The sequence below is a fragment of the Pseudophryne corroboree genome, chromosome 2 (assembly GCF_028390025.1).
Source record: "Pseudophryne corroboree isolate aPseCor3 chromosome 2, aPseCor3.hap2, whole genome shotgun sequence".
Classification (NCBI taxonomy): Eukaryota; Metazoa; Chordata; class Amphibia; order Anura; family Myobatrachidae; genus Pseudophryne; species Pseudophryne corroboree.
This window is the reverse complement of record NC_086445.1, coordinates 899,248,861-899,271,899: the sequence shown is the minus strand read 5'-3', so window position 1 is coordinate 899,271,899 and position 23,039 is coordinate 899,248,861. Positions and strand designations below refer to the sequence as shown.

General features: G+C 45.9%; 1 protein-coding gene across 2 annotated transcripts in view; it reads right to left on the bottom strand.

Annotated features, from left to right (window-relative positions):
* MNT (MAX network transcriptional repressor) overlaps nucleotides 1-23,039 on the bottom strand; it is a 147,211-nt gene that overhangs the window by 7,158 nt on the left and 117,014 nt on the right. For both annotated transcript variants that reach the window (XM_063956032.1, XM_063956033.1), the window contains one exon: nucleotides 3,734-3,926. In XM_063956032.1, coding sequence (XP_063812102.1) covers nucleotides 3,734-3,926 — 193 coding nt within the window. The remainder of the gene's footprint in view (nucleotides 1-3,733; nucleotides 3,927-23,039) is intronic.

Here is a 23,039-nt window from a genome sequence, read left to right as displayed (position 1 = left end):
GTATTCCGAATCTGCGGCCCTCTAGTAGATGACCCCTCTGCAGCCACCACAGCAGCGACACCCTGTTTCTTGCCGACAGGGTTATACGCTGTTGTATCTGTAGATGGGACCCGGACCATTTGTCCCACAGGTCCCACTGGAACGTCCTTGCGTGGAACCTTCCAAATGGAATTATGCTTCGTACGAAGCTACCATTTTTTTTAATTTTTTTTTTCAGGACTGGTGTGCTTCCACTGGAAGAAACACTCTTTTCTGGTCTGTGTCCAGAATCATTCCCAGGAACAGAAGACGTGTCCGTCGGGACCAGCTGTGACTTTGGAATATTGAGAATCCAGTCGTGCTGTTGTAGCACTTCCCGAGAGAGTGCTACCCCCACTACCAACTGTTCTTTGGACCTCGCCTTTATCAGGAGATCGTCCAAGTACGGGATAATAAAAACTTCCTTCTTGCGAAGGAGTATCATCATTTCGGCCATTACCTTGGTAAAGACCTTCGGTGCCGTGGACAACTCCAACGGCAGCGTCTGGAACGGATAGTGACAGTCCTGTACCACACATCTGAGGTACTCCTGGTGAGGAGGGTAAATGGGGACATGCAGGTACGCATCCTTGATGTCCAGGGAGACCCTGTAATCCCCCTCGTCCAGGCTCGTAATAACCGCCCTGAGCGATTCCATCTCGAACTTGAATCTTCTGATATAAAAGTTCAAGTATTTTAATTTTAAGATGGGTCTCACCGAACCGTTCTGTTTCGGTACCACAACCATTGTGGAATAGTAACCCCTTCCTTGCTGAAGGAGGGGCACCTTGACAATCACTTGTTGTGATTATAGTGTTGAATAGCCACCAACACCACCTCCCTGGCAGAGGGAGGTGCCGGTAAGGCAGATTTTAGGAAACGGCGGGGGGAAGAACGTCTCGAACTCCAGCCTGTACCCCTGAGATACTACTTGAAGGACCCAGGGATCCATGTGAGAGAGCACACTGGGCGCTGAAATTTCTGAGACGGGCCCCCACCGTACCCGGGTCCGCCTGAGCAGCCCCAGCGTTATGCTGTGGACTTACCGGACGCAGGGAGGACTTCTGCTCTTGGGAACTAGCTGTGTGCTGCAGCTTTTTCCTCTACCTTTGCCTCTCGGCAGAAAGGATGAGCCTCTAGCCCTCTTGCTTTTCTGGGGCCGAAAGGACTGTACTTGATGATACGGTGCTTTCTTTTGTTGTGGGGTAGCCTGTGGCAAAAAAGTCGATTTCCCAGCAGTAGCTGTGGAAACGAGGTCTGAAAGACCATCCCCAAACAGTTTTACCCCCTTATAGGGCAAAACTTCCATGTGCCGATTCGAGTCGGCATCGCCTGACCATTGCCGAGTCCATAACCCCCGTCTGGCGGCAATGGACCTAGCGCTTATTTTTGATGCCAGCCGGCAAATATCCCTCTGTGCATCACGCATGTATAAGACCACGTCTTTTATATGCTCTATTGTCAGCAAAATATTGTCCCTATCCATAGTAATTTTCCGACAGGGAATCTGACCACACAGCGGGAGCACTGCACATCCATGCCGAAGCAATGGCTGGTCGCAATATAATGCCCGAGTGTGTGACTATATCTTTTAGGGTAACCCCCTGCTTTTTATCAGCAGGTTCCTTCAGGGCGGCCGTATCCGGAGACGGTAGTGCCACCTTTTCTGATAAGCGTGTAAGCGCTGTATCTACCCTATGGGGTGTTTCCCAACGTGACCTATCCTCTGGCGGGAAAGGGTACGCTGCCAATTACAGTTTAGAAATTATCAATTTCTTACCGGGGGAAGACCACGCTTCCTCACACACCTCATTTAATTTCTCAGATGCAGGAAAAACTACTGGTAGTTTTCTCTCACCAAACATAATACCCTTTTATGTGGTACCTGGGGTATTATCATAAATGTGTAATACATTTTTCATTGCCTCAATCATGTAACGGGTGGACCTATTTGGAGGGTACACTAGTCTCATCGTCGTCGACACTGGAGTCGGTATCCGTGTCGACATCTGTTTCTGCCATCTGAGGTAGCGGCCGTTTTTAGAGCCCCCCATGACATTTGAGACGCTGGAACAGGCACAAGCTGAGTAGCCGGCTGTTCTGTGTCGTCGACCTTTTGTGTAAGGAGTCGACACTTTCACGTAATCCTTCCATAAGTCCAACCACACCGGTGTCGATCCCGCAGGGGTTGACATCACATTTACAGGCATTCGCTCCGCCTCCACATCATTATCCTCCTCATGCATGTCGACACAGCCGTACCGACACACAGCACACACACAGGGAATGCTCTGACAGAGGACAGGACCCCACAAAGCCCTTTGGGGAGACAGAGGGAGAGTATGCCAGCACACACCAGGGCGCTATATATCACAGGGATATCACATATAAGAGTGTTTTCCCTTATAGCTGCCTATATATATTGTATACTGCGCCTAAATTGTGCCCCCCCTCTCTTTTTAACCCTTTCTGTAGTGTATTGACTGCAGGGGAGAGCCAGGGAGCTTCCCTCCAACGGAGCTGTGAGGGAAAAATGGCGCCAGTGTGCTGAAGGAGATAGCTCCGCCACTTTTTCGCGGACTTTCTCCCGCATTTTTATGGATTCTGGCAGGGGTTAAAAAGCACCTATATAGCCTCTGGGGCTATATATGGTGCCAGTTTGCCAGCCAAGGTGTCAGTATTGCTACTCAGGGCGCCCCCCCCCAGCGCCCTGCACCCATCAGTGACCGAAGTGTGTGGTGTGCATGAGTAGCAATGGCGCACACTGTGCGCTACCTTGGAGAAGACCGAAGTCTTCAGCCGCCGATTCTCCGGACCACCTTCTTGCTTCTGGCTCTGTAAGGGGGACGGCGGCGCGGCTCCGGGAACGGACGACGAGGTCGGGTCCTGTGTTCGATCCCTCTGGAGCTAATGGTGTCCAGTAGCCTAAGAAGCCCAAGCTACCACCACTTAGGTAGGTTCGCTTCTTCTCCCCTTAGTCCCTCGATGCAGTGAGCCTGTTGCCAGCAGGTCTCACTGAAAATAAAAAACCTAACAAACACTTTCTTCCTAGGAGCTCAGGAGAGCCCCTAGTGTGCATCCAGCTCAGCCGGGCACAGAAATCTAACTGAGGCTTGGAGGAGGGTCATAGGGGGAGGAGCCAGTGCACACCAGATAGTCCTAAATCTTTCTTTAGATGTGCCCAGTCTCCTGCGGAGCCGTCTATTCCCCATGGTCCTTACGGAGTCCCCAGCATCCACTAGGACGTCAGAGAAAATCAAATGCACCTTTGAGCCCATAGAATTCGGTCAATTCTATGGGTAGAAAGCCGTCATACCTAAGGGGTTCAGTATGATTGATCGACAGACTGGATGCAGGCAGTCACAATACAGACGCTGGCATCCCGATGTTTGAAATCCCTACAGAGGCGAGGTAAGCATGTTTCCCCATCTTCACTAACCCTAACCACCACCGGTGGTGCCTAAACCTACCCATTACCCACAGCTTAACCCTAACCCTCTCTCCTTAGTGTCTAAACCTAATCTCCCTCAGTGGTACCTAACCCTAACCGCCACCCACCCCTCTCCGACTGCCAGGATCCCAACAGCCGGCATTTTAACCGCATCCCCACCTAAGATATGCTAGGAAAAGAAGAGCATCTATACAAAAAACGGCGGTGCACAAAGCAACCTATGGAACAGTTTAAAGGTGCGCAGTATCCATGACATTTGGGTACCTGAAGCTGTGGAGGTAGAGGCCTGGTCATCCTCTGGTTGAACAGTTTGACGCACAATTCGGTCAATCTCCAAGATATCCATCCACTGGCTGAGTTCATTCTTCAAGTCAGCCAGCCGCTGCTGTGTGGCTATTTTCTCCCTGGCCAGACGTTCCATCTCGTGCTCATATTCTTTTTCTTTCCTTTTCAGACTCTGAAATCAAAGAAAAAGCAACATATGAAATTACCAATGACTGTGCAAAACACATGCTTACGAGTTTAACTTAAAACAGAGCATAATGTTCCTATTCCAGTATAGCTGAAAACACATCTGACCGTTTGTTGCCTCTGTGAGATTGTGGATTTCTGGGCATGCAGCAAAAGGTTACTGTTGCCCTAAAGGCGGTGGAAGCACACATCTGGATGTGATTTTGCTAGACAAGTACACGCTATATGTAGCTTATTTTGCACATATAACCACTCTCTGGTCTTAAACCATTTCCTATATACACTCTCCAGTACAATGTATCTAGCACTGACCGATCTTGCGGTGTTCGGGGGAGTGTACAGTTGATAGTCTTCCAGAAGGGTCTCATATATATATATCAATGGTGCAGAGTGGAATTCTAAGTACAATAAATTATAAAATGGAACATTTTCACAGGAAGCATGAAAGGTGCACCTCTCTGTCCTACTCGGTCTACCGCAGCTTTGCAATAAAGTGTAGCTCACAAGTATTTCTTTCTCTGCTACAAGAAACATAAAACCGCACACAGCTCCAGAGTACAAAAAGTTCAAATCCGAAAGGACAGCATGACTGTTTTACCTAAGCTGGGTGTGGAGTACGCGGTCTGTCGTCCAATATATTGTTCAGTTGCAGATTGGAACAATATAAATCGTACACACCATACAGTGGGTACCCCCAACCCATCGTTACTGGCTGTAATTCACTAAATAGTCCCACTGGAAGTTCTGCACATCCAATTCCACGACTGATGCGATGTAGTCACATGCAGCATGTAAGGATACATTGCTCCGTCATATAGAGGATCATACAGTGTGTGTACAGCAGATGAGATGTGCTATTACATCGCATTGCCTTGTCGCACCATCTTTGGGCGCTAGTAATAGAACTTTGCTTTGATCCGCAGGTTTAGGAGAACTGACGTAGGCACAAGTTATAGGGCAAAAACAGAAAGATCTATGCACAAAGGATGTGAGAGCTGGCACGTCATGAAGATAAAAATGTCCCATGACACAAAGTATATCCAGAAATATTTATTCAGAGTTGCCTATAACTATCCACAAAATGCAAATGTAGAAATCTGGTAAAACTGTAATATACAAAACAACACAAAACAAAACAAAAAAAGATGCCTCTGGGAGATCAATTTCCTCCAAGGAGAGAGGAGCGCAAAAGGATAAAACCTAAATTTATTATTATTCAAGTAATAGAATATATATAAAAAATGAAGACACACTGTGTAGAGCAGGCATTCCCAACCGCGGTCCTCAAGGCACACCAACAGTGCAGGTTTTAGTGATATCCAGGCTTCAGCACAGGTGGTTAAATCAAAATAACTGAGGTACTAATTAAGTCACCTGTGTTCAAGCCTGGATATCACTAAAACCAGGACTGTTAGTGTGCCTTGAGGACCGCGGTTGGGAAACACTGGTGTAGAGTGAATACATTCTTAGGGGTATATGCAATTGCGGTCGAATTCCCGAAAATGTCGAAAAACGGGACATTTTCGCCCAAAAAATTTAGACAATGGAATACAGTACTTTTCGCCAAAAAAACGCCCATTCCAAATTCGACTTTTTGAAATTCGACATTTGTCAAATTCGACATTTCTGCAATGGTACAAATGCGGCATTTCGACAAAAGTATATTCAATTGAAGATTGTAAATTCGACAACAGTGCTTTTAGACAGTAAATTCGTCATTTTCAATCCGCCACACTTTGCTGGCGGAATCTAATAAAAAAAATTAAAAACATGTTTTTTTTTGTTTTTGTAATAGCATATCTATTTATATTAGAAGGGATTAGGTACTTGGTTTGTCTATTTAGGAGGCACAAGTATTATTTATATATTTTTAAAAATATTATTTTTTTTAAATGGAATGGTGTAAAAAACAGAAAAAACAAATGCGTGGGGTCCCCCCTCCTAAGCATAACCAGCCTCGGGCTCTGAGCCGGTCCTGGTTGCCAAAATACGGGGGGGGGGGAAATGACAGGGGATCCCCCGTATTTTAACAACCAGCACCGGGCTCTGCGCCTGGTCCTGGTGCAAAAAATACAGGGGACAAAAAGAGTAGGGGTCCCCCGTATTTTTTGGACCAGCACCGGGCTCCACTAGCTGGACAGATAATGCCACCATTGAAACTAATGGAGGGAGCTGTGCGATGCGCGTCTGACAGCTCCGACGCGCATACAGCCAATCAGGAGAGTGCCACGACGTGGCGCTTCCTGATTGGCTGAAGGGACCTTTCTGTGACAGGAGTCACGGGGGGTCTATGCATTCGGGGAAAGGGGTCCCATGTGTTAACATGGGACCCCTTTCAGTCCGTCTGGTTCGGGTTAATGCATTTTTTTTGTTTTGCCAAGTACGTGGATTACAATAAAAGAACCGGACACTGGATCAGGTGAGTATAATTTTATTTTCAGGTACCCCGGACGTCGACAGACGGAGACGAGCCCAGAGTCGGCGTGTCAACATAGGTAAGTATGTATGTGTCGGCATGTGTGAAATAAAGTTGTATTTTCACGGTGTATTTTTTTTTGCAGTAGAACTACAGGTACCAGCGGGCCCGTTTCTCCCCCCCCCCCCCCCCGCATGCTGGTACTTGTGGTTCTCCAAGTACCAGCTTGCGGGGGAGGCTTGCTGGGACTTGTAGTTCTGCAAAAAACAATATTCTTCCATTTTCAACAAGGCTATCAGCCCCCCATCCGAAGCCCTTGGATGGGGGGGAGGGGGGGGGGGGGGGGACACAGCCTCGGGCTTCACCCCTGGCCCTTGGGTGGCTGGGGGGGGACCCCTTGATTGAAGGGGTCCCCACTCCTCCAGGGTACCCCAGCCAGGGGTGACTAGTTGGGTATTTAATACCACGCCCGCAGGGCGCTGTATAAAAGTGACCCCCAGCTGTGGCATTTTCTGTCCAGCTAGTGGAGCCCGGTGCTGGTCCAAAAATACGGGGGACCCCTACTCTTTTTGTCCCCCGTATTTTTTGCACCAGGACCAGGCGCAGAGCCCGATGCTGGTTGTTAAAATACGGGGGATCCCCTGTCATTTTTCCCCCCGTATTTTGGCAACCAGGACCGGCTCAAAGAGCCAGAGGCTGGTTATGCTTAGGAGGGGGGACCCCACGCAATTTTTTTTCGGGATTTTTACCGTTTCCCCCCGTTTTTTTTACATTTTTAAAAATCTAATCAAAATCCGTCAAATTGGCCGTTTTTCGACAACGGGACTGTCGAATTCGTTTTTTATTGAATATGTCGAATTCCGGCACCCACCTGCCGGAATTCGACGGTCGAATTCCACCCGGAATTCGACCGCAATTGCATATACCCCTTAATATTGAGAAAACCATACAATAAGAAGTTCAGAATGCTCACACCAGTCCAGCTCATTATGAGCAAATCTATGTATAAATACGTATATCCAGTTAGGAGATGTCCACTGGTAAAATTTAATTAATACCACTGTCAAAAGGTATACCAATAGATAATAAAATACGAACCACCTTGGCGCACTGATAAAGCGATCACACACTTCTCCAAATGTCCAGCCCACATCAAAGGGTATTTATTTATTTTTAATAAGCTGTGCACAAAATGTATCCTTTTGGATTATGGAAACCACATACTGCATGTGTTTAGTATACAGGAGACAAAGAAAAAGGTCACTATTGTTCAGATGTGGCAAGTTCCCGTGAAGGCCACATACACAAAGCAAGAACTGTGAGAAGGTCAGACCTAATTACTGGTCACATATACGGGGGTCATAGTCAGGATATCCACTTTCTAAAACAACCAATCGCTAGATGGATTATGGCAGGCATACAGAAGTGTCAACAGCAGAAAGCAATATCCCAACCAGCCAGTTACCGTTCATTCAACCAGGCCAGCAGCCGCTTATGAATGTACTGAAGATTTGGCAATACAGGTCTCTGCTGGAATAAATAACTGTAATCTGTGCCCACACTGGTGTCACTCAGTGCTGTGACATATCCCTTCTGTGTCCCACTGCATTTCATCAGAATCATCATGACAAACTATTGCATCGGGTGTGGTATTTCTGTCGACACTGATGAAATGTCACATGATCAGAATGTTATCAAAAAAAGTTCCTGGTGGTCTAGTGGAACTTTACCTGCCCCAGCAGAGTCTTCCGGGTGGTGATGTCAGATTTCCATCTTATCCTGCAGTGGTTCTGGCAGTGAGTATCCCTAACACTCCCATCCCTCGCGTAGCCTAACCCTCTGGGTCAGTGCAGAATGTTGACATTTCACATGCCGACATTCTGTAGATGCAACATGTCCAGTGTTGAAATAACTGAGGACACGGTGGTGTCGACATTACGATTGCATCCGATTTCATATAAATGCTAACTTTCCTTTCCTGGACCATAGAAGTAATAGTGGGTGCCAAATTCATCCCAAATATTTGTGCTTAGGTTGGTCTGATCTAGAAGACTAAGGATATGATGAGGTTTAAGAACTGCTTCATTTTTGCCCATCTGACGAGAATGGGGCATAAATTGTTCAGTTTCCCAGTGCTATGTCTGCAGTCCTTGCAGAACAAAATTACGGTAAGCATGAAATAAGTTTCCTCTTATAAATGTCATAAGGATTCAAGTGATTTGACAATATGCTGTGGTGACCATAACACAGGCTGCTGCAGCTACATTGCAGATGGAAATAACATCTCTGTTGCCACAATTCAGCAGTGTTTTGCACCTTTAAGAGACTCCCTCCTTCTGTGCCTCCTCCCTCGGTTTCCCAGTGGGGACAGAAACACGTGTACGCAAGAACGTCATACTTCCCCCTTCACAACTCCCAGGCCTCCGCCTTTCGCTCTTTAGTTTGCCGGGAAATTAACTGAACTGGTGCCAGTTTTCAAATCCGCCCTCAGCCTGCACGTACATTCCATTTAAGGCTTGCACAAACAGCCTGCCAGAGGCTTTCACACATGTGCTCAGCGTGCTGGTTATAGAAAAGGTTCTTTAGGGGATATGGATATTCACATTTTAGTGACAAACTCAAACGGCTCAGTGACTGGGGCTGATCCACTCCCTTGGGCAAAGACTGTAGCTCCTACACTGTAACTAGCAGCTGAGATATGTCGTCTCTTTTCAATTGTATCACTGTCCATCTCAGATTACAGAGCAACTAGCAGGAACTACCACCAAAAAAGGATTACTGGATATTGTAGAACATAGTAGAAGCAGTGAAAATTAGAAAAAAAAAAAATTGGGACGTCGATCAAACATATAGGGATAAGTCTTAAAACCCGTCCCTATCCATGGAAATTTGGGAACTATGCTTTCTACGTACAACAGCATTTAGACAAACACACCTAAAATATTGTATACTGTGTATTACAAACAGGGTTTCAGATGCAAATTCCATATTCTGAATCTAAAATCTGTTACAGACACCACAAGCCACTACCTTGTCCGCTTTGTTAAAATACATTTCTACTGGTTCTTTTTTTATATCATTTTCCTATCTATATACACACACATAAAAACGTTGATATTGCAGTAATAAGCCCACTAATTATTATTTATTATTATTATTCTTTATTTATATGGCGCCACAAGGGTTCCACAGCTCCCAATTACAGAGTACATATGCGCATAATCAAAACAGGAAAACAGTGACTTACAGTTGAAGACAAGTACAGGGTAACTAAGCATAACTACATCAGTAGACGACACTGAGATAAGTATCAAGGTGGTCGAAAACTGCAGGATTTGGGCAGTTGAGGATTATTAAAGTAAGAAAAGGATAAGCACATGAGAGAAGAGGGCCCTACTCGTGAGAGCTTTCATTCTAAAGGGAAGTGGCAGACAGAGAGTGAGACAGAGGATTAGGATGAGATTTGGCTGGGTTTGGTAAAGAAGTGGGTCTTAAGAGCCCGTTTGAAGTTCTGTAGAGAGGTGGAGAGTATGAGGGGGAGAGGTAGAGAATTCCAGAGTAAGGGAGCATCACCTGAAAAATCTAGAATCTAGGAGGTAGGAGTGGGAGGAAGTAATCAGTAGGCAGGAGAGTCGGCGTGCATTAGCAGAGCGAAGAGGACAGGTGGGAGAGTAAAGGGAGATAAGGTCAGAGATGTAAGTGGGAGAGGAGTGGGTGAGTGCTTTGTAAGTGAGTGTGAGAAGTTTGAATTGGATTCTGAAAGGGAAGGGGAGCTTTTTGTACTATAAAAAGTTTTTATTGAAAATTCTAAATTTAGGTTACAGAAAAGAGAAAGGGGGTAGCGGGGGAAGAGGGGTAGGAGACCAGGCATTCTAGAGTATAAAAATTAGAAAAACAAAAAAATAGGTCAAGCACAAAGACATACAACCAAAACAGAGAACAAGCAAATGTTTGTAGAGATCAACAACAGTATATTAAGAGTCAGGCCTACCAGCAGCAGATTCATTCAGATTAAAGGGGGTAGAAGGCAACTTGCATTAGGATGTGGTAAAGGGAAACCCCAGCCCTCTGTGGCTTACAGGTTTCAAGGATATGGCTTTATGATAGGGGAGGAGGGATTAGTAGAATATGGAACCTATAGCGTTCCATTTCAAAGTGGCATGGAGTTTTTGAGATGACCTTACACCTAAGGGGAGGAGATGGGGAATTCTAATTCTGTGCAATAGTGGCCCTGGCAGATATTAAGATATGTCCAAGTACAGTGGACTATTTTGGGGACTGTGACGCCTCTCTCCAGAAGTGGCGCAGGGTAATCCTAAAAGACATGCAGAATCCATATTACAGTGGTGCCAGCAGAGCTTTGAGCAAGAGGACCACATCTTTTGGGAGTTTGTTAGGGGTTAAAGTCTATTCAGCAGTTTGATGTGCATTTGGAGTGGTCAGTATCCCTGACATACTGTAGCAAAAGTAGTAAGATGGCAAGAATCCCACTGTATAGGTCTTAGAAAGGTACCCCTTTTATTGTAATTGAATAGAGAATATATCTGGATGTGCTGGAGTAGACAGAAGGCAGTACCAGTATAATGTAGCACTCTCAGGAGGAGGAAGCAGTTAGCCTGGCTAGGATCTGGGCAGGAGGTGTACGAGATACATTTGGGGTAGTGTTCCTGGTCCGCACACAAGGGGTAATTCTGAGTTGATCGCAGCAGCAAATTTGTTAGCAGTTGGGCAAAACCATGTGCACTGCAGGGGGGCAGATATAACATGTGTAGAGAGAGTTAGGGTCCGGGATAAAATTTAGCACAGAGGTCAGGAAAAGGCTGAGAACATATATGCTAGTGTTGTAAGGCCTCTACGGTGCCAGTGAGAGGGATGAAGACGAGGCAGCAGCAAGTCAAGGGCATTAAGGGGCATAGCATCAGAATCGGCTGTTATTAGGAAACAATGCTATGGTCTAAGCCGCCTAGGGGTCCAAAGAGTCTGGTAAGGGGAAGCCTGAAGTAAGTGTGGACTCCACGTCCATTGTCACCCAAGCTGGTACCTCTCATGGGCCCTTCTATTGCCGGACTTGCACATTTTCTGCGAGTCAGCAATCTCAAAAGAGCGGCACTTACTCGCACCCGCGAATACATCGCAGGTAACTGGATTCCTCCTATGATTGTAAAGTGAATATTACCATCATGCTTCATGTTACAAATGTATTTAGTTATCCTTTAGTTCTGAATACCACACAACAAAGTTAAATTGTATCATTTATATTGCACTGTAAAGTTAAAAACAGAACATTTTTAAGTGGTTTCGTTTACATAATTTCTAAAAAAAAAACAACAAAGTGCAGATTAAATTCCGTAGCAAAATGCAATTATTACGTCATCTACTTTTGAGGCACCTTGTTCCACTCAATGGATTGAGAATTAGAAGCCCAGTATATGCTACATGTATAACTATAGTAATCTAACAATTTATGAAAAGTATTAAAATAAAAATTTAAACAATAATGGCCAACCTAAACATATGCTATCATTACGTAGGCTTGTAATGAAAGCATAAAACCCATAAAATAACACCTGCACACATGTATTTGTTTTTAGAATATGCTGTGACACGGCATCTTCCCTATGCAATGTCTTAATGAGATTTTTATTGATGCCTTTGCTTTTCCTGCCACATTTTATTATAAAAGCTGACATACTACACATCATTGTACAGTGAGGAGATCAGGATACAAATAAAATTAAATACATAAAAATAAAAAAAAGAATCTGAAGATATAGATGGCCCTGTCCAAATAAGTTTAAGATCATAGGCTGGGTACACACTTGCCGATGTGCACCCGATATATTGTCCGAACAGGCGGATCGGACGATATATTGTATACATCGGCAAGTGTGTATACCCTATATCGTTAAAGATGCAAACTCCCACAGGTCGTTAGCAAGGTACAATGTGTTTTGTTTTCAATTTAAAACCTAAAGATAATGGGGGTCATTCCGAGTTGTTCGCTCGCTAGCAGATTTTAGCAGCATTGCACACGCTAGGCCGCCGCCCTCTGGGAGTGTATCTTAGCTTAGCAGAATTGCGAATAGAAAATTTTTAGCAGTTTCTGAGTAGCTCGAGACTAACTCCTACACTGCGATCAGCTCAGCCCGTTTCGTTCCTGGTTTGACGTCACAAACACGCCCTGCGTTCAGCCAGCCACTCCCTCGTTTCTCCCTCGTTTCTCCAGACACTCCCGCGTTTTATCCTGGCATGCCTGCGTTTTTCCGCACACTCCCAGAAAACGGTCAGTTTCCGCCCAGAAACACCCACTTCCTGTTAATCACACTCCGATCACTTCAACGATGGAAATTCTTCGTTCGGATGTGAGTAAATCTACTAAGTTTTGTGCTAAAATACTTAGCGCATGCGCACTGCGTACCATGCGCATTTTCGCCTTAATCGCTCCGTTGCGAAAATCGTCAACGAGCGAACAACTCGGAATGACCCCAATTGTACGAGATGGCATGCAACTGGATATGGGTGCAATGACGTCACTGACGAGACGCAAACGATATTGTTCAGTGTGTATGAACGATAATGTTTGCACAATGTCACTGACATCGGCAAGTGTGTACCCAGCCTAAGAGCTTTGTGTTTTTACATTTATATGTATTTAGTAACAGTTATTTATAAAGGTTGCACAGCACTTTACAGATAAGTTGGTCATTCCCATCAGTCCCCATGCCCCAGTGGAACTTACAATCTGTGTTCCATATCATGTGGACAAACTAGGGTCATTATTTCTAAGAAGCCTATTAACCTCACACAGGTAGGACATACAAACTCCACACAGATCGTACCAACCATGCTGTCCAAATGATTTGTGGTGTGTCATAAAACAAATCAACGCCAAGCAGGCTGGCAGTACGGCGGAGGGAGCCTAAGCCTGCAGCCATGTGTAGGGGTTCGTCGTTGCACTGTTTTATAATCTTAATATTGCTCACTAGAGTAATTAGGGTAATCTGCCCTGTACCAAAGGGATTTATCAAACTTGTTATAACATGCAATGTCTAGCAATCAACCCATTATATCTGACCTCTGTCTCTGAAGGACAATATGACCTCTTTCATGTGCATTATTATAAATGTAATTTAGGTGCCTTTCCTTTAGTATTACTTATCCACAGACAGAATACTGTATGGGCTTTTTCACATGCAAATCATGGTATAAATGTGCCCACTTACATTTAGCCTCCATGCACGTTAAACAACCCTTCTTGTCCCGTCATGCTGTGGCGTGACTCTGTAGCGCTGATTGTCTTTATGTGCAACTTTTTCCATTAAAATGTGTCATATTAGCATCACTATGCGAATAAGAAGCACAAGCATTAAAATTATGTGGCATGCCTATATTCTGTGTATATGTGTTCTGTGTATATGTGGCTGTATCTGCATACAAAATTGTATGTTCCAGTGATTTCCTAGAAAACACTGCTGTAACGTACCATTTCATATGCAGTTACAGCCGCAGTTGCATAGAGAATATAGGCATGCTGCATATATTAATCAGCAGAGTCTGCTTGTGCATTCTATTTGCACAGTGATGCAAGTAAAACGCATTTGCGGCAAAAAAGACGTCCGGCGCTAACGGAGTTGCACAGGCCTGTCTGCTCTCTCACCCCAGGCATCTCCCACTGCGCGGTGTATTGAAGCAAGATGCATGAGGACACATCTGTACTTCCTGGCTGCTCCCACACAATTATTATTATTTATTTATTACCAGTTATTTATATAGCGCACACATATTCTGCAGCGCTTTACAGAGAATACTTGGCCGTTCACATCAGTCCCTGCTCCAGTGGAGCTTACAATCTATATTCCCTATCACATGTATACACACACACACATTCACGCTAGGGTTAATTTTGTAGGGAGCCAATTAACCTACCAGTATATTTTTGGATTGTGGGAGGAAACCGGAGTACCCGGAGGAAACCCACGCATATACGGGGAGAATATACAAACTCCACACAGTTAGAGCCATGGTGGGAATCGAACCCATGACCTCACTGCTGTGAGGCAGTAATGCTAACCATTACACCATCCGTACTGCCACACATGAATAGTGGCAGGGAAAAGCCTGGCAGACGTGTAGCTTTATTATATACAGTGTAAAGACTTTCAAAAATCACACAGATTAATTTTCATTACTTCACTAGTAAACAATTATTGTGAAAACTTTACACCTCAATTAAGGAACCAAAAAGTTAATATTTCAGAGTCTGTATTTATGTCTTGGATTGATTTTCAGTAACTATAGCACTGAAAGTGAACGCTAAGAAGGATCGTTGTGAACACACCTTGCTGTCCATGTACAATGCAGGTAACATGCGTGGTATCCAAATGGTGACCTAAATATTTCCATATGATATGCTGGACATGGCTTTTCCAATAACCCCGCTTTCAAGCTGAGTGGGGTCAGTGACCATTTTGGCATAACTGCCACTCACAGGAGGTAGTGCTGTTTTGAAAAAGACAAAATTCCACATTGTTTTGAATATGAATCTGCAGTATGTGAGAGCCTGACTTTCATAGGCTAAAAGCACCTGGACAGAGGGGAATGGTTTCTTTCTACACTAGCTGACTGGTTTTCCCTCTTCTAATGTGAAGGACTTGAATCAGAACAGGTCAGAAGGCCATGATATTTATATACGGTGCAGCGATGCAGGGAATGGAACTATATTGTGCAATGAGGCTATCAATCAGATTCTAGACACTAAGGCCTGAGGCCGGTATATAGGTCACAGAGTTGTATATGGTGGGCATATGATCATATCTTGTGGGCATGAAGTTTTTATGCGGGACACAGGAATGGAATGATGGGTTTAGAACTGGTGGGCAAGTGACTTAATCAGAGGTCAGAGTTGGGCATCGGGTGTTGGAGGCATTAGGCTGTTATGTTATCTGTCTGCTATATGCTGCATGCTATTAGGAGCACTATGTATAGCTATTTATGCTGCAAATACTGTTTGCAACAGTGTACCCCCACCCTTCTTTTTTTTTTTTCTTACATCCTGTGCTGGCTAGTCCTTCACCCTACCGTATAGAGCCTCCAATAACTGTCCATTTATACTTGAAGACAATGGACAGCATTCCTTCACTTTAACCCGGGAATACCACAGTGGGGGGGCCTGCACTCATTTTTTTCTTTCGATATTTCTAAGCACTTTGTTATTTATGCTTTGTGGTCACTGGTGCCGAGAGAGGCGGGGGGAAGAGGGTACAAATTACCCGGGCCCAGGTCTGATGGAGGGGCCCAGGTCCCCACCCCCCCTCTTACCTGGCAGCAGCCCCGGCTGGGAGGCATGCCATGCTCCTGTGAGTGGGTGCTTCTTGTGCTAGACACGCCCCTAAAGCAGTGTGGCCATGCCCCAGTATGCTGTGGTCACACCTCCTCCAGCCAGGAAGTTGTTGTACCGGGGCCCAGGATTTCTCTTGGCAGCCCTATTTGTGGTAGCCTTCTAGCAGGGAAAGACCTATCCAGTAGCAGGTCTGAACGGGTTCACTACGGCTGGCCGGCGGTCGGGCTCCCGGCGACCAGCATCCCGGCGCCGGGAGCCCGACCGCTGGCTTACCGACAGCGTGGCGAGCGCAAATGAGCCCCTTGCGGGCTCGCTGCGCTCGCCACGCTACGGGCACGGTGGTGCGCAACACTATTTTATTCTCCCTCTATGGGGGTCGTGGACCCCCACGAGGGAAAATAAGTGTCGGTATGCCGGCTGTCGGGCTCCCGGCGCCGGTATACTGAGCGCCGGGAGCCCGACCGCCGGCATACAGAAGACCACCCGTCTGAACTTGCTTGAAGTGCTTGTGTTATTCATTAGCAATAGTGTTGGAGAACCACTTACAATAACACTCTTCTGGTGTATGTATCTTTACAGTTTCTCTCAGTTGCCTGTTATTGTAAAGCTCTATTGGTGACGTAACACTGTGTTTAGATTCTTCTGTTAGCAATCTTCTAATATTATTATGAATAACAATTTTAATACATTTCAGTAGGACCAGTAATAAAAACTTTTATTCCTTCCCTTTATGAATGAAGCCACCACAAACTGTCCCCAATTAAGACACTGCTAGAGCAGGACGATGTTGTGTATGGCCCAAGGAGATTTGATAGAAAAACAGTGAGGTGCGAAAAGTGTTACATACAGATTTATTTGCAATTGTCATAAAGTGTGTTTATGCCCTGACTGTCACTAGACTGGCATGAAGAAAACAGTGCGTGTTATTCAGTACCTAATTGATAATAACAGTTTTCTACCATTTAAACAGTTTCTATTAGTTGGGGTATAAAGTTCTTCAGTATAGTATTAATGGGATTAGGTATAGGGGGGTTGGGATCGAAATGCCAGCGGTCGGAATGCCAGTGGTCAGAATACCGACCACAGCATCTCGATCTAGTGAATCCCGACAGGGGGACGTTAAGTATACTTACCTCCTCACAATGGGCCCCCTAACACTCTGTTCTAGCAGCCTATACACCCCCCCCCCCCCCTCCTGCGCAACCTAAACGTACCTCTCCCTCTCCCCTGCAGCCTAACCCCACACAGCTTACCGCTCTGGTGGCCCAGCACATGACTGAACGAGATCACGGCGCAGGGCTTGTGACCCTATTCGGGATGCTGGTGTCGGCATTCCGAGTAGTGCCGGGATCCTGACCGGCTCCTGGTATAGGTGTAGTATTGCAGGAATCGTTGGCAACTTTGAAGTAGTTGTACTGTATACTTACTGCACTCCAGAATTCCATTTGTAATAGGACAATGGATCCTTCTTCAAACATTGTGCAACTATATGTGTAATAAAAGTAAGCGGAGGTCCAACAAATTAAATATATTTTTAAATATTCTGTCTGCACTTTAATTATCATCAGGAGAGATGGCAGCCTCTAATGAGATAATGCAATATATGTAGATATCCTGTATACATTCTCTCACCAGTCAGCGCTCACTCAAGCTAGTAATTAAAGGTGCAGAGAAAGAAGACTACAAACCAAAGCTCACAATTTACTAATCACTATCTTTCTATAATGAGCAAAACCATGTGCAGTGCAGGTGGGGCAGATGTAACATGTGCAGAGAGCGTTAGATTTGGGTATTTTGTTTCTGTGCAGGGTAAATACTGGCTGCTTTATTTTTATACAACAATTTAGATTTCAGTTTGAACACACCCCACCCAAATCTAACTCTCTCTGCACATGTTTCATCTCCCCACCTGCATTGTACATGGTTTTGCCCATTAGAGAAAGATTTTGCTGAATTATGCCCATAGACCGATGCTTTCCAACCACCTGAGAATTGATCAATGGGATCATCATTCAATTCAACCACATACGGGGTGAGTGGCCATACTGCTTCCATCTTCATTGATGAAAGGCCACACACAGGCTGCTAGTGACCATCCTCCAAGTTCACTCTCTACCGGCTCAGGCCTAATAACAAACCTATCAATGTCAACAGGATCCTTATCTGCCATTTCAGTTTAATACCAGAATGGCTTCCAAAATCACCCATTTTGTAGATATTAGCTGTGTGTGACAAGTTTTGTAATTAGGGCAAAAGGTCATTATTTTGTAGGAAATACATTGAATTAGTTTCAGATTACCTGTCTGGAAAATTTCATCTCAGCATAGTTTGCATAGATCATATCATATGTATATTTTGCTCTCTTGTTACAAACAACTCCAGACAGGCAGACGGATCCCCCCCCCCCCCCCCCCCACCTTACAAAAAAAAAAAATCTTCTTTGTAGTTAAAAAAAATAAGAATTTACTTACCGATAATTCTATTTCTCGGAGTCCGTAGTGGATGCTGGGGTTCCTGAAAGGACCATGGGGAATAGCGGCTCCGCAGGAGACAGGGCACAAAAAGTAAAGCTTTACGATCAGGTGGTGTGTACTGGCTCCTCCCCCTATGACCCTCCTCCAAGCCTCAGTTAGGATACTGTGCCCGGACGAGCGTACACAATAAGGAAGGATTTATGAATCCCGGGTAAGACTCATACCAGCCACACCAATCACACCGTACAACCTGTGATCTAAACCCAGTTAACAGTATGATAACAGAGGAGCCTCTGAAAGATGGCTCCCTACAACAATAACCCGAATTAGGTAACAATAACTATGTACAATTATTGCAGATAATCCGCACTTGGGATGGGCGCCCAGCATCCACTACGGACTCCGAGAAATAGAATTATCGGTAAGTAAATTCTTATTTTCTCTATCGTCCTAGTGGATGCTGGGGTTCCTGAAAGGACCATGGGGATTATACCAAAGCTCCCAAACGGGCGGGAGAGTGCGGATGACTCTGCAGCACCGAATGAGAGAACTCCAGGTCCTCCTTAGCCAGGGTATCAAATTTGTAGAATTTTACAAACGTGTTCTCCCCCGACCACGTAGCCGCTCGGCAGAGTTGTAATGCCGAGACCCCTCGGGCAGCCGCCCAAGAAGAACCCACCTTCCTTGTGGAGTGGGCTTTTACCGATTTTGGCTGTGGCAGGCCTGCCACAGAATGTGCAAACTGAATCGTACTACAAATCCAGCGAGCAATAGTCTGCTTAGACGCAGGAGCGCCCAACTTGTTGGGAGCATATAGTATAAACAGTGAGTCAGATTTCCTGACTCCAGCTGTCCTTGAAATGTATATTTTTAAAGCTCTGACAACGTCCAACAACTTGGAGTCCTCCAAGTCGCTTGTAGCCGCAGGCACTACAATAGGCTGGTTCAGATGAAATGCTGACACCACCTTAGGGAGAAAATGCGGACGAGTCCGCAGTTCTGCCCTGTCCGAATGGAAAATCAGATATGGGCTTTTGTAAGATAAAGCTGCCAGTTCTGACACTCTCCTGGCCGAAGCCAGGGCTAGTAGCATGGTCACTTTCCATGTGAGATATTTCAAATCCACAGTTTTTAGTGGTTCAAACCAATGAGATTTGAGAAAGTCCAAAACAACATTGAGATCCCACGGTGCCACTGGAGGCACCACAGGGGGCTGTATATGCAGCACTCCCTTAACAAAAGTCTGGACTTCAGGAACTGAAGCCAATTCTTTCTGGAAGAAAATCGACAGGGCCGAAATTTGAACCTTAATAGATCCCAATTTGAGACCCATAGACAATCCTGATTGCAGGAAATGTAGGAATCGACCCAGTTGAAATTCCTCCGTCGGAGCACTCCGATCCTCGCACCACGCAACATATTTTCGCCAAATGCGGTGATAATGTTGCGCGGTTACTTCCTTCCTTGCTTTAATCAAAGTAGGAATGACTTCTTCCGGCATACCTTTTTCCTTTAGGATCCGGCGTTCAACCGCCATGCCGTCAAACGCAGCCGCGGTAAGTCTTGAAACAGACAGGGACCCTGCTGAAGCAAGTCCCTTCTCAGAGGTAGAGGCCACGGATCTTCCGTGATCATCTCTTGAAGTTCCGGGTACCAAGTTCTTCTTGGCCAATCCGGAACCACTAGTATCGTTCTTACGCCTCTTTGCCGTATAATTCTCAATACTTTTGGTATGAGAGGCAGAGGAGGAAACACATACACCGACTGGTACACCCAAGGCGTTACCAGCGCGTCCACAGCTATTGCCTGCGGATCTCTTGACCTGGCGCAATACCTGTCCAGTTTTTTGTTGAGGCGAGACGCCATCATGTCCACCATTGGTCTTTCCCAACGGGTTACCAGCATGTGGAAAACTTCTGGATGAAGACCCCACTCTCCCGGGTGAAGGTCGTGTCTGCTGAGGAAGTCTGCTTCCCAGTTGTCCACTCCCGGGATGAACACTGCTGACAGTGCTATCACATGATTCTCTGCCCAGCGAAGAATCCTTGCAGCTTCTGCCATTGCACTCCTGCTTCTTGTGCCGCCCTGTCTGTTCACATGGGCGACTGCCGTGATGTTGTCCGACTGGATCAACACCGGTTTTCCTTGAAGCAGAGGTTCTGCCTGGCTTAGAGCATTGTAGATTGCTCTTAGTTCCAGAATGTTTATGTGAAGAGACGTTTCCAGGCTCGACCACACGCCCTGGAAGTTTCTTCCTTGTGTGACTGCTCCCCAGCCTCTCAGGCTGGCGTCCGTGGTCACCAGGATCCAATCCTGTATGCCGAATCTGCGGCCCTCCAATAGATGAGCACTCTGCAACCACCACAGAAGAGATACCCTTGTCCTTGGAGACAGGGTTATCCGCTGGTGCATCTGAAGATGCGACCCTGACCATTTGTCCAACAGATCCCTCTGGAAAATTCTTGCGTGGAATCTGCCGAATGGAATTGCTTCGTAAGAAGCCACCATTTTTCCCAGGACTCTTGTGCATTGATGTACAGACACCTTTCCTGGTTTTAGGAGGTTCCTGACAAGTTCGGATAACTCCTTGGCTTTTTCCTCCGGGAGAAAAACCTTTTTCTGAACCGTGTCCAGAATCATCCCTAGGAACAGCAGACGTGTTGTCGGAATTAACTGGGATTTTGGAATATTCAGAATCCACCCGTGCTGTTTTAGCACTTCTTGAGACAGTGCTAATCCCATCTCTAGCTGTTCTCTGGACCTTGCCCTTATTAGGAGATCGTCCAAGTATGGGATAATTAATACGCCTTTTCTTCGAAGAAGAATCATCATCTCGGCCATTACCTTGGTAAAGACCCGAGGTGCCGTGGACAATCCAAACGGCAGCGTCTGAAACGGATAGTGACAGTTCTGTACGACGAACCTGAGGTACCCCTGGTGTGAGGGGTAAATTGGAACGTGGAGATACGCATCCTTGATGTCCAAGGATACCATAAAGTCCCCTTCTTCCAGGTTCGCTATCACTGCTCTGAGTGACTCCATCTTGAACTTGAACTTCTTTATGTACAGGTTCAAGGATTTCAGATTTAGAATAGGTCTTACCGAGCCATCCGGCTTCGGTACCACAAATAGAGTGGAATAATACCCCTTTCCTTGTTGTAAAAGAGGTACCTTGACTATCACCTGCTGAGAGTACAGCTTGTGAATGGCTTCCAAGACCGTCACCCTGTCGGAGGGGGACGTTGGTAAAGCAGACTTCAGGAAACGGCGAGGTGGATCCGTCTCTAGTTCCAACCTGTACCCCTGAGATATTATCTGCAGGATCCAGGGATCTACCTGCGAGTGAGCCCACTGCGCGCTGAAATTCTTGAGACGACCCCCCACCGCCCCCGAGTCCGCTTGAGAAGCCCCAGCGTCATGCTGAGGCTTTTGTAGAAGCGGGGGAGGGCTTCTGTTCCTGGGAAGGAGCTGCCTGTTGCAGTCTCTTCCCCCTTCCTCTGCCTCGTGGCAGATATGAATATCCCTTTGCTCTCTTGTTTTTAAAGGAACGAAAGGGCTGCGGTTGAAAAGTCGGTGTCTTTTTCTGTTGGGGAGTGACTTGAGGTAAAAAGGTGGATTTCCCGGCTGTAGCCGTGGCCACCAAATCCGATAGACCGACACCAAATAACTCCTCCCCTTTATACGGCAAAACTTCCATATGCCGTTTTGAGTCCGCATCACCTGACCACTGTCGCGTCCATAAACTTCTTCTGGCCGAAATGGACATAGCACTTACCCGTGATGCCAGTGTGCAAATATCCCTCTGTGCATCACGCATATAAAGAAATGCATCCTTTATTTGCTCTAAAGACAGTAAAACATTGTCCCTATCCAGGGTATCAATATTTTCAATCAGGGACTCTGACCAAGCTACCCCAGCACTGCACATCCAGGCTGTCGCTATAGCTGGTCGTAGTATAACACCTGTATGTGTGTATATACTTTTTTGGATATTTTCCATCCTCCTATCTGCTGGATCTTTAAGTGCGGCCGTCTCAGGAGAGGGTAACGCCACTTGTTTTGATAAGCGTGTGAGCGCCTTGTCCACCCTAGGAGGTGTTTCCCAGCGCGCCCTAACCTCTGGCGGGAAAGGGTATAAAGCCAATAACTTCTTTGAAATTAGCATTTTTTTATCGGGGGCAACCCACGCTTCATCACACACCTCATTTAATTCATCTGATTCAGGAAAAACTATAGGTAGTTTTTTCACACCCCACATAATACCCTGTTTTGTGGTACCTGTAGTATCAGCAATATGTAACGCCTCCTTCATTGCCAAAATCATATAACGTGTGGCCCTACTGGAAAATACGGTTGATTCATCACCGTCGCCACTGGAATCAGTGCCTGTGTCTGGGTCTGTGTCGACCGACTGAGGCAAAGGGCGTTTTACAGCCCCTGACGGTGTTTGAGGCGCCTGGACAGGTGCTAATTGATTGTCCGGCCGTCTCATGTCGTCAAACGACTGCTTTAGCGTGTTGACACTATCCCGTAATTCCATAAATAAAGGCATCCATTCTGGTGTCGACCCCCTAGGGGGTGACATCCCCATATTTGGCAATTGCTCCGCCTCCACACCAATATCGTCCTCATACATGTCGACACACACGTACCGACCCACAGCAGACACACAGGGAATGCTCTTAAAGAAGACAGGACCCCACTAGCCCTTTGGGGAGACAGAGGGAGAGTTTGCCAGCACACACCAAAAAGCGCTATATATGACAGGGATAGCCTTATAATAAGTGCTCCCTGTATAGCTGCTTTAATAATATAATTTTGCCACAATTTTGCCCCCCCCTCTCTTGTTTTACCCTGTTTCTGTAGTGC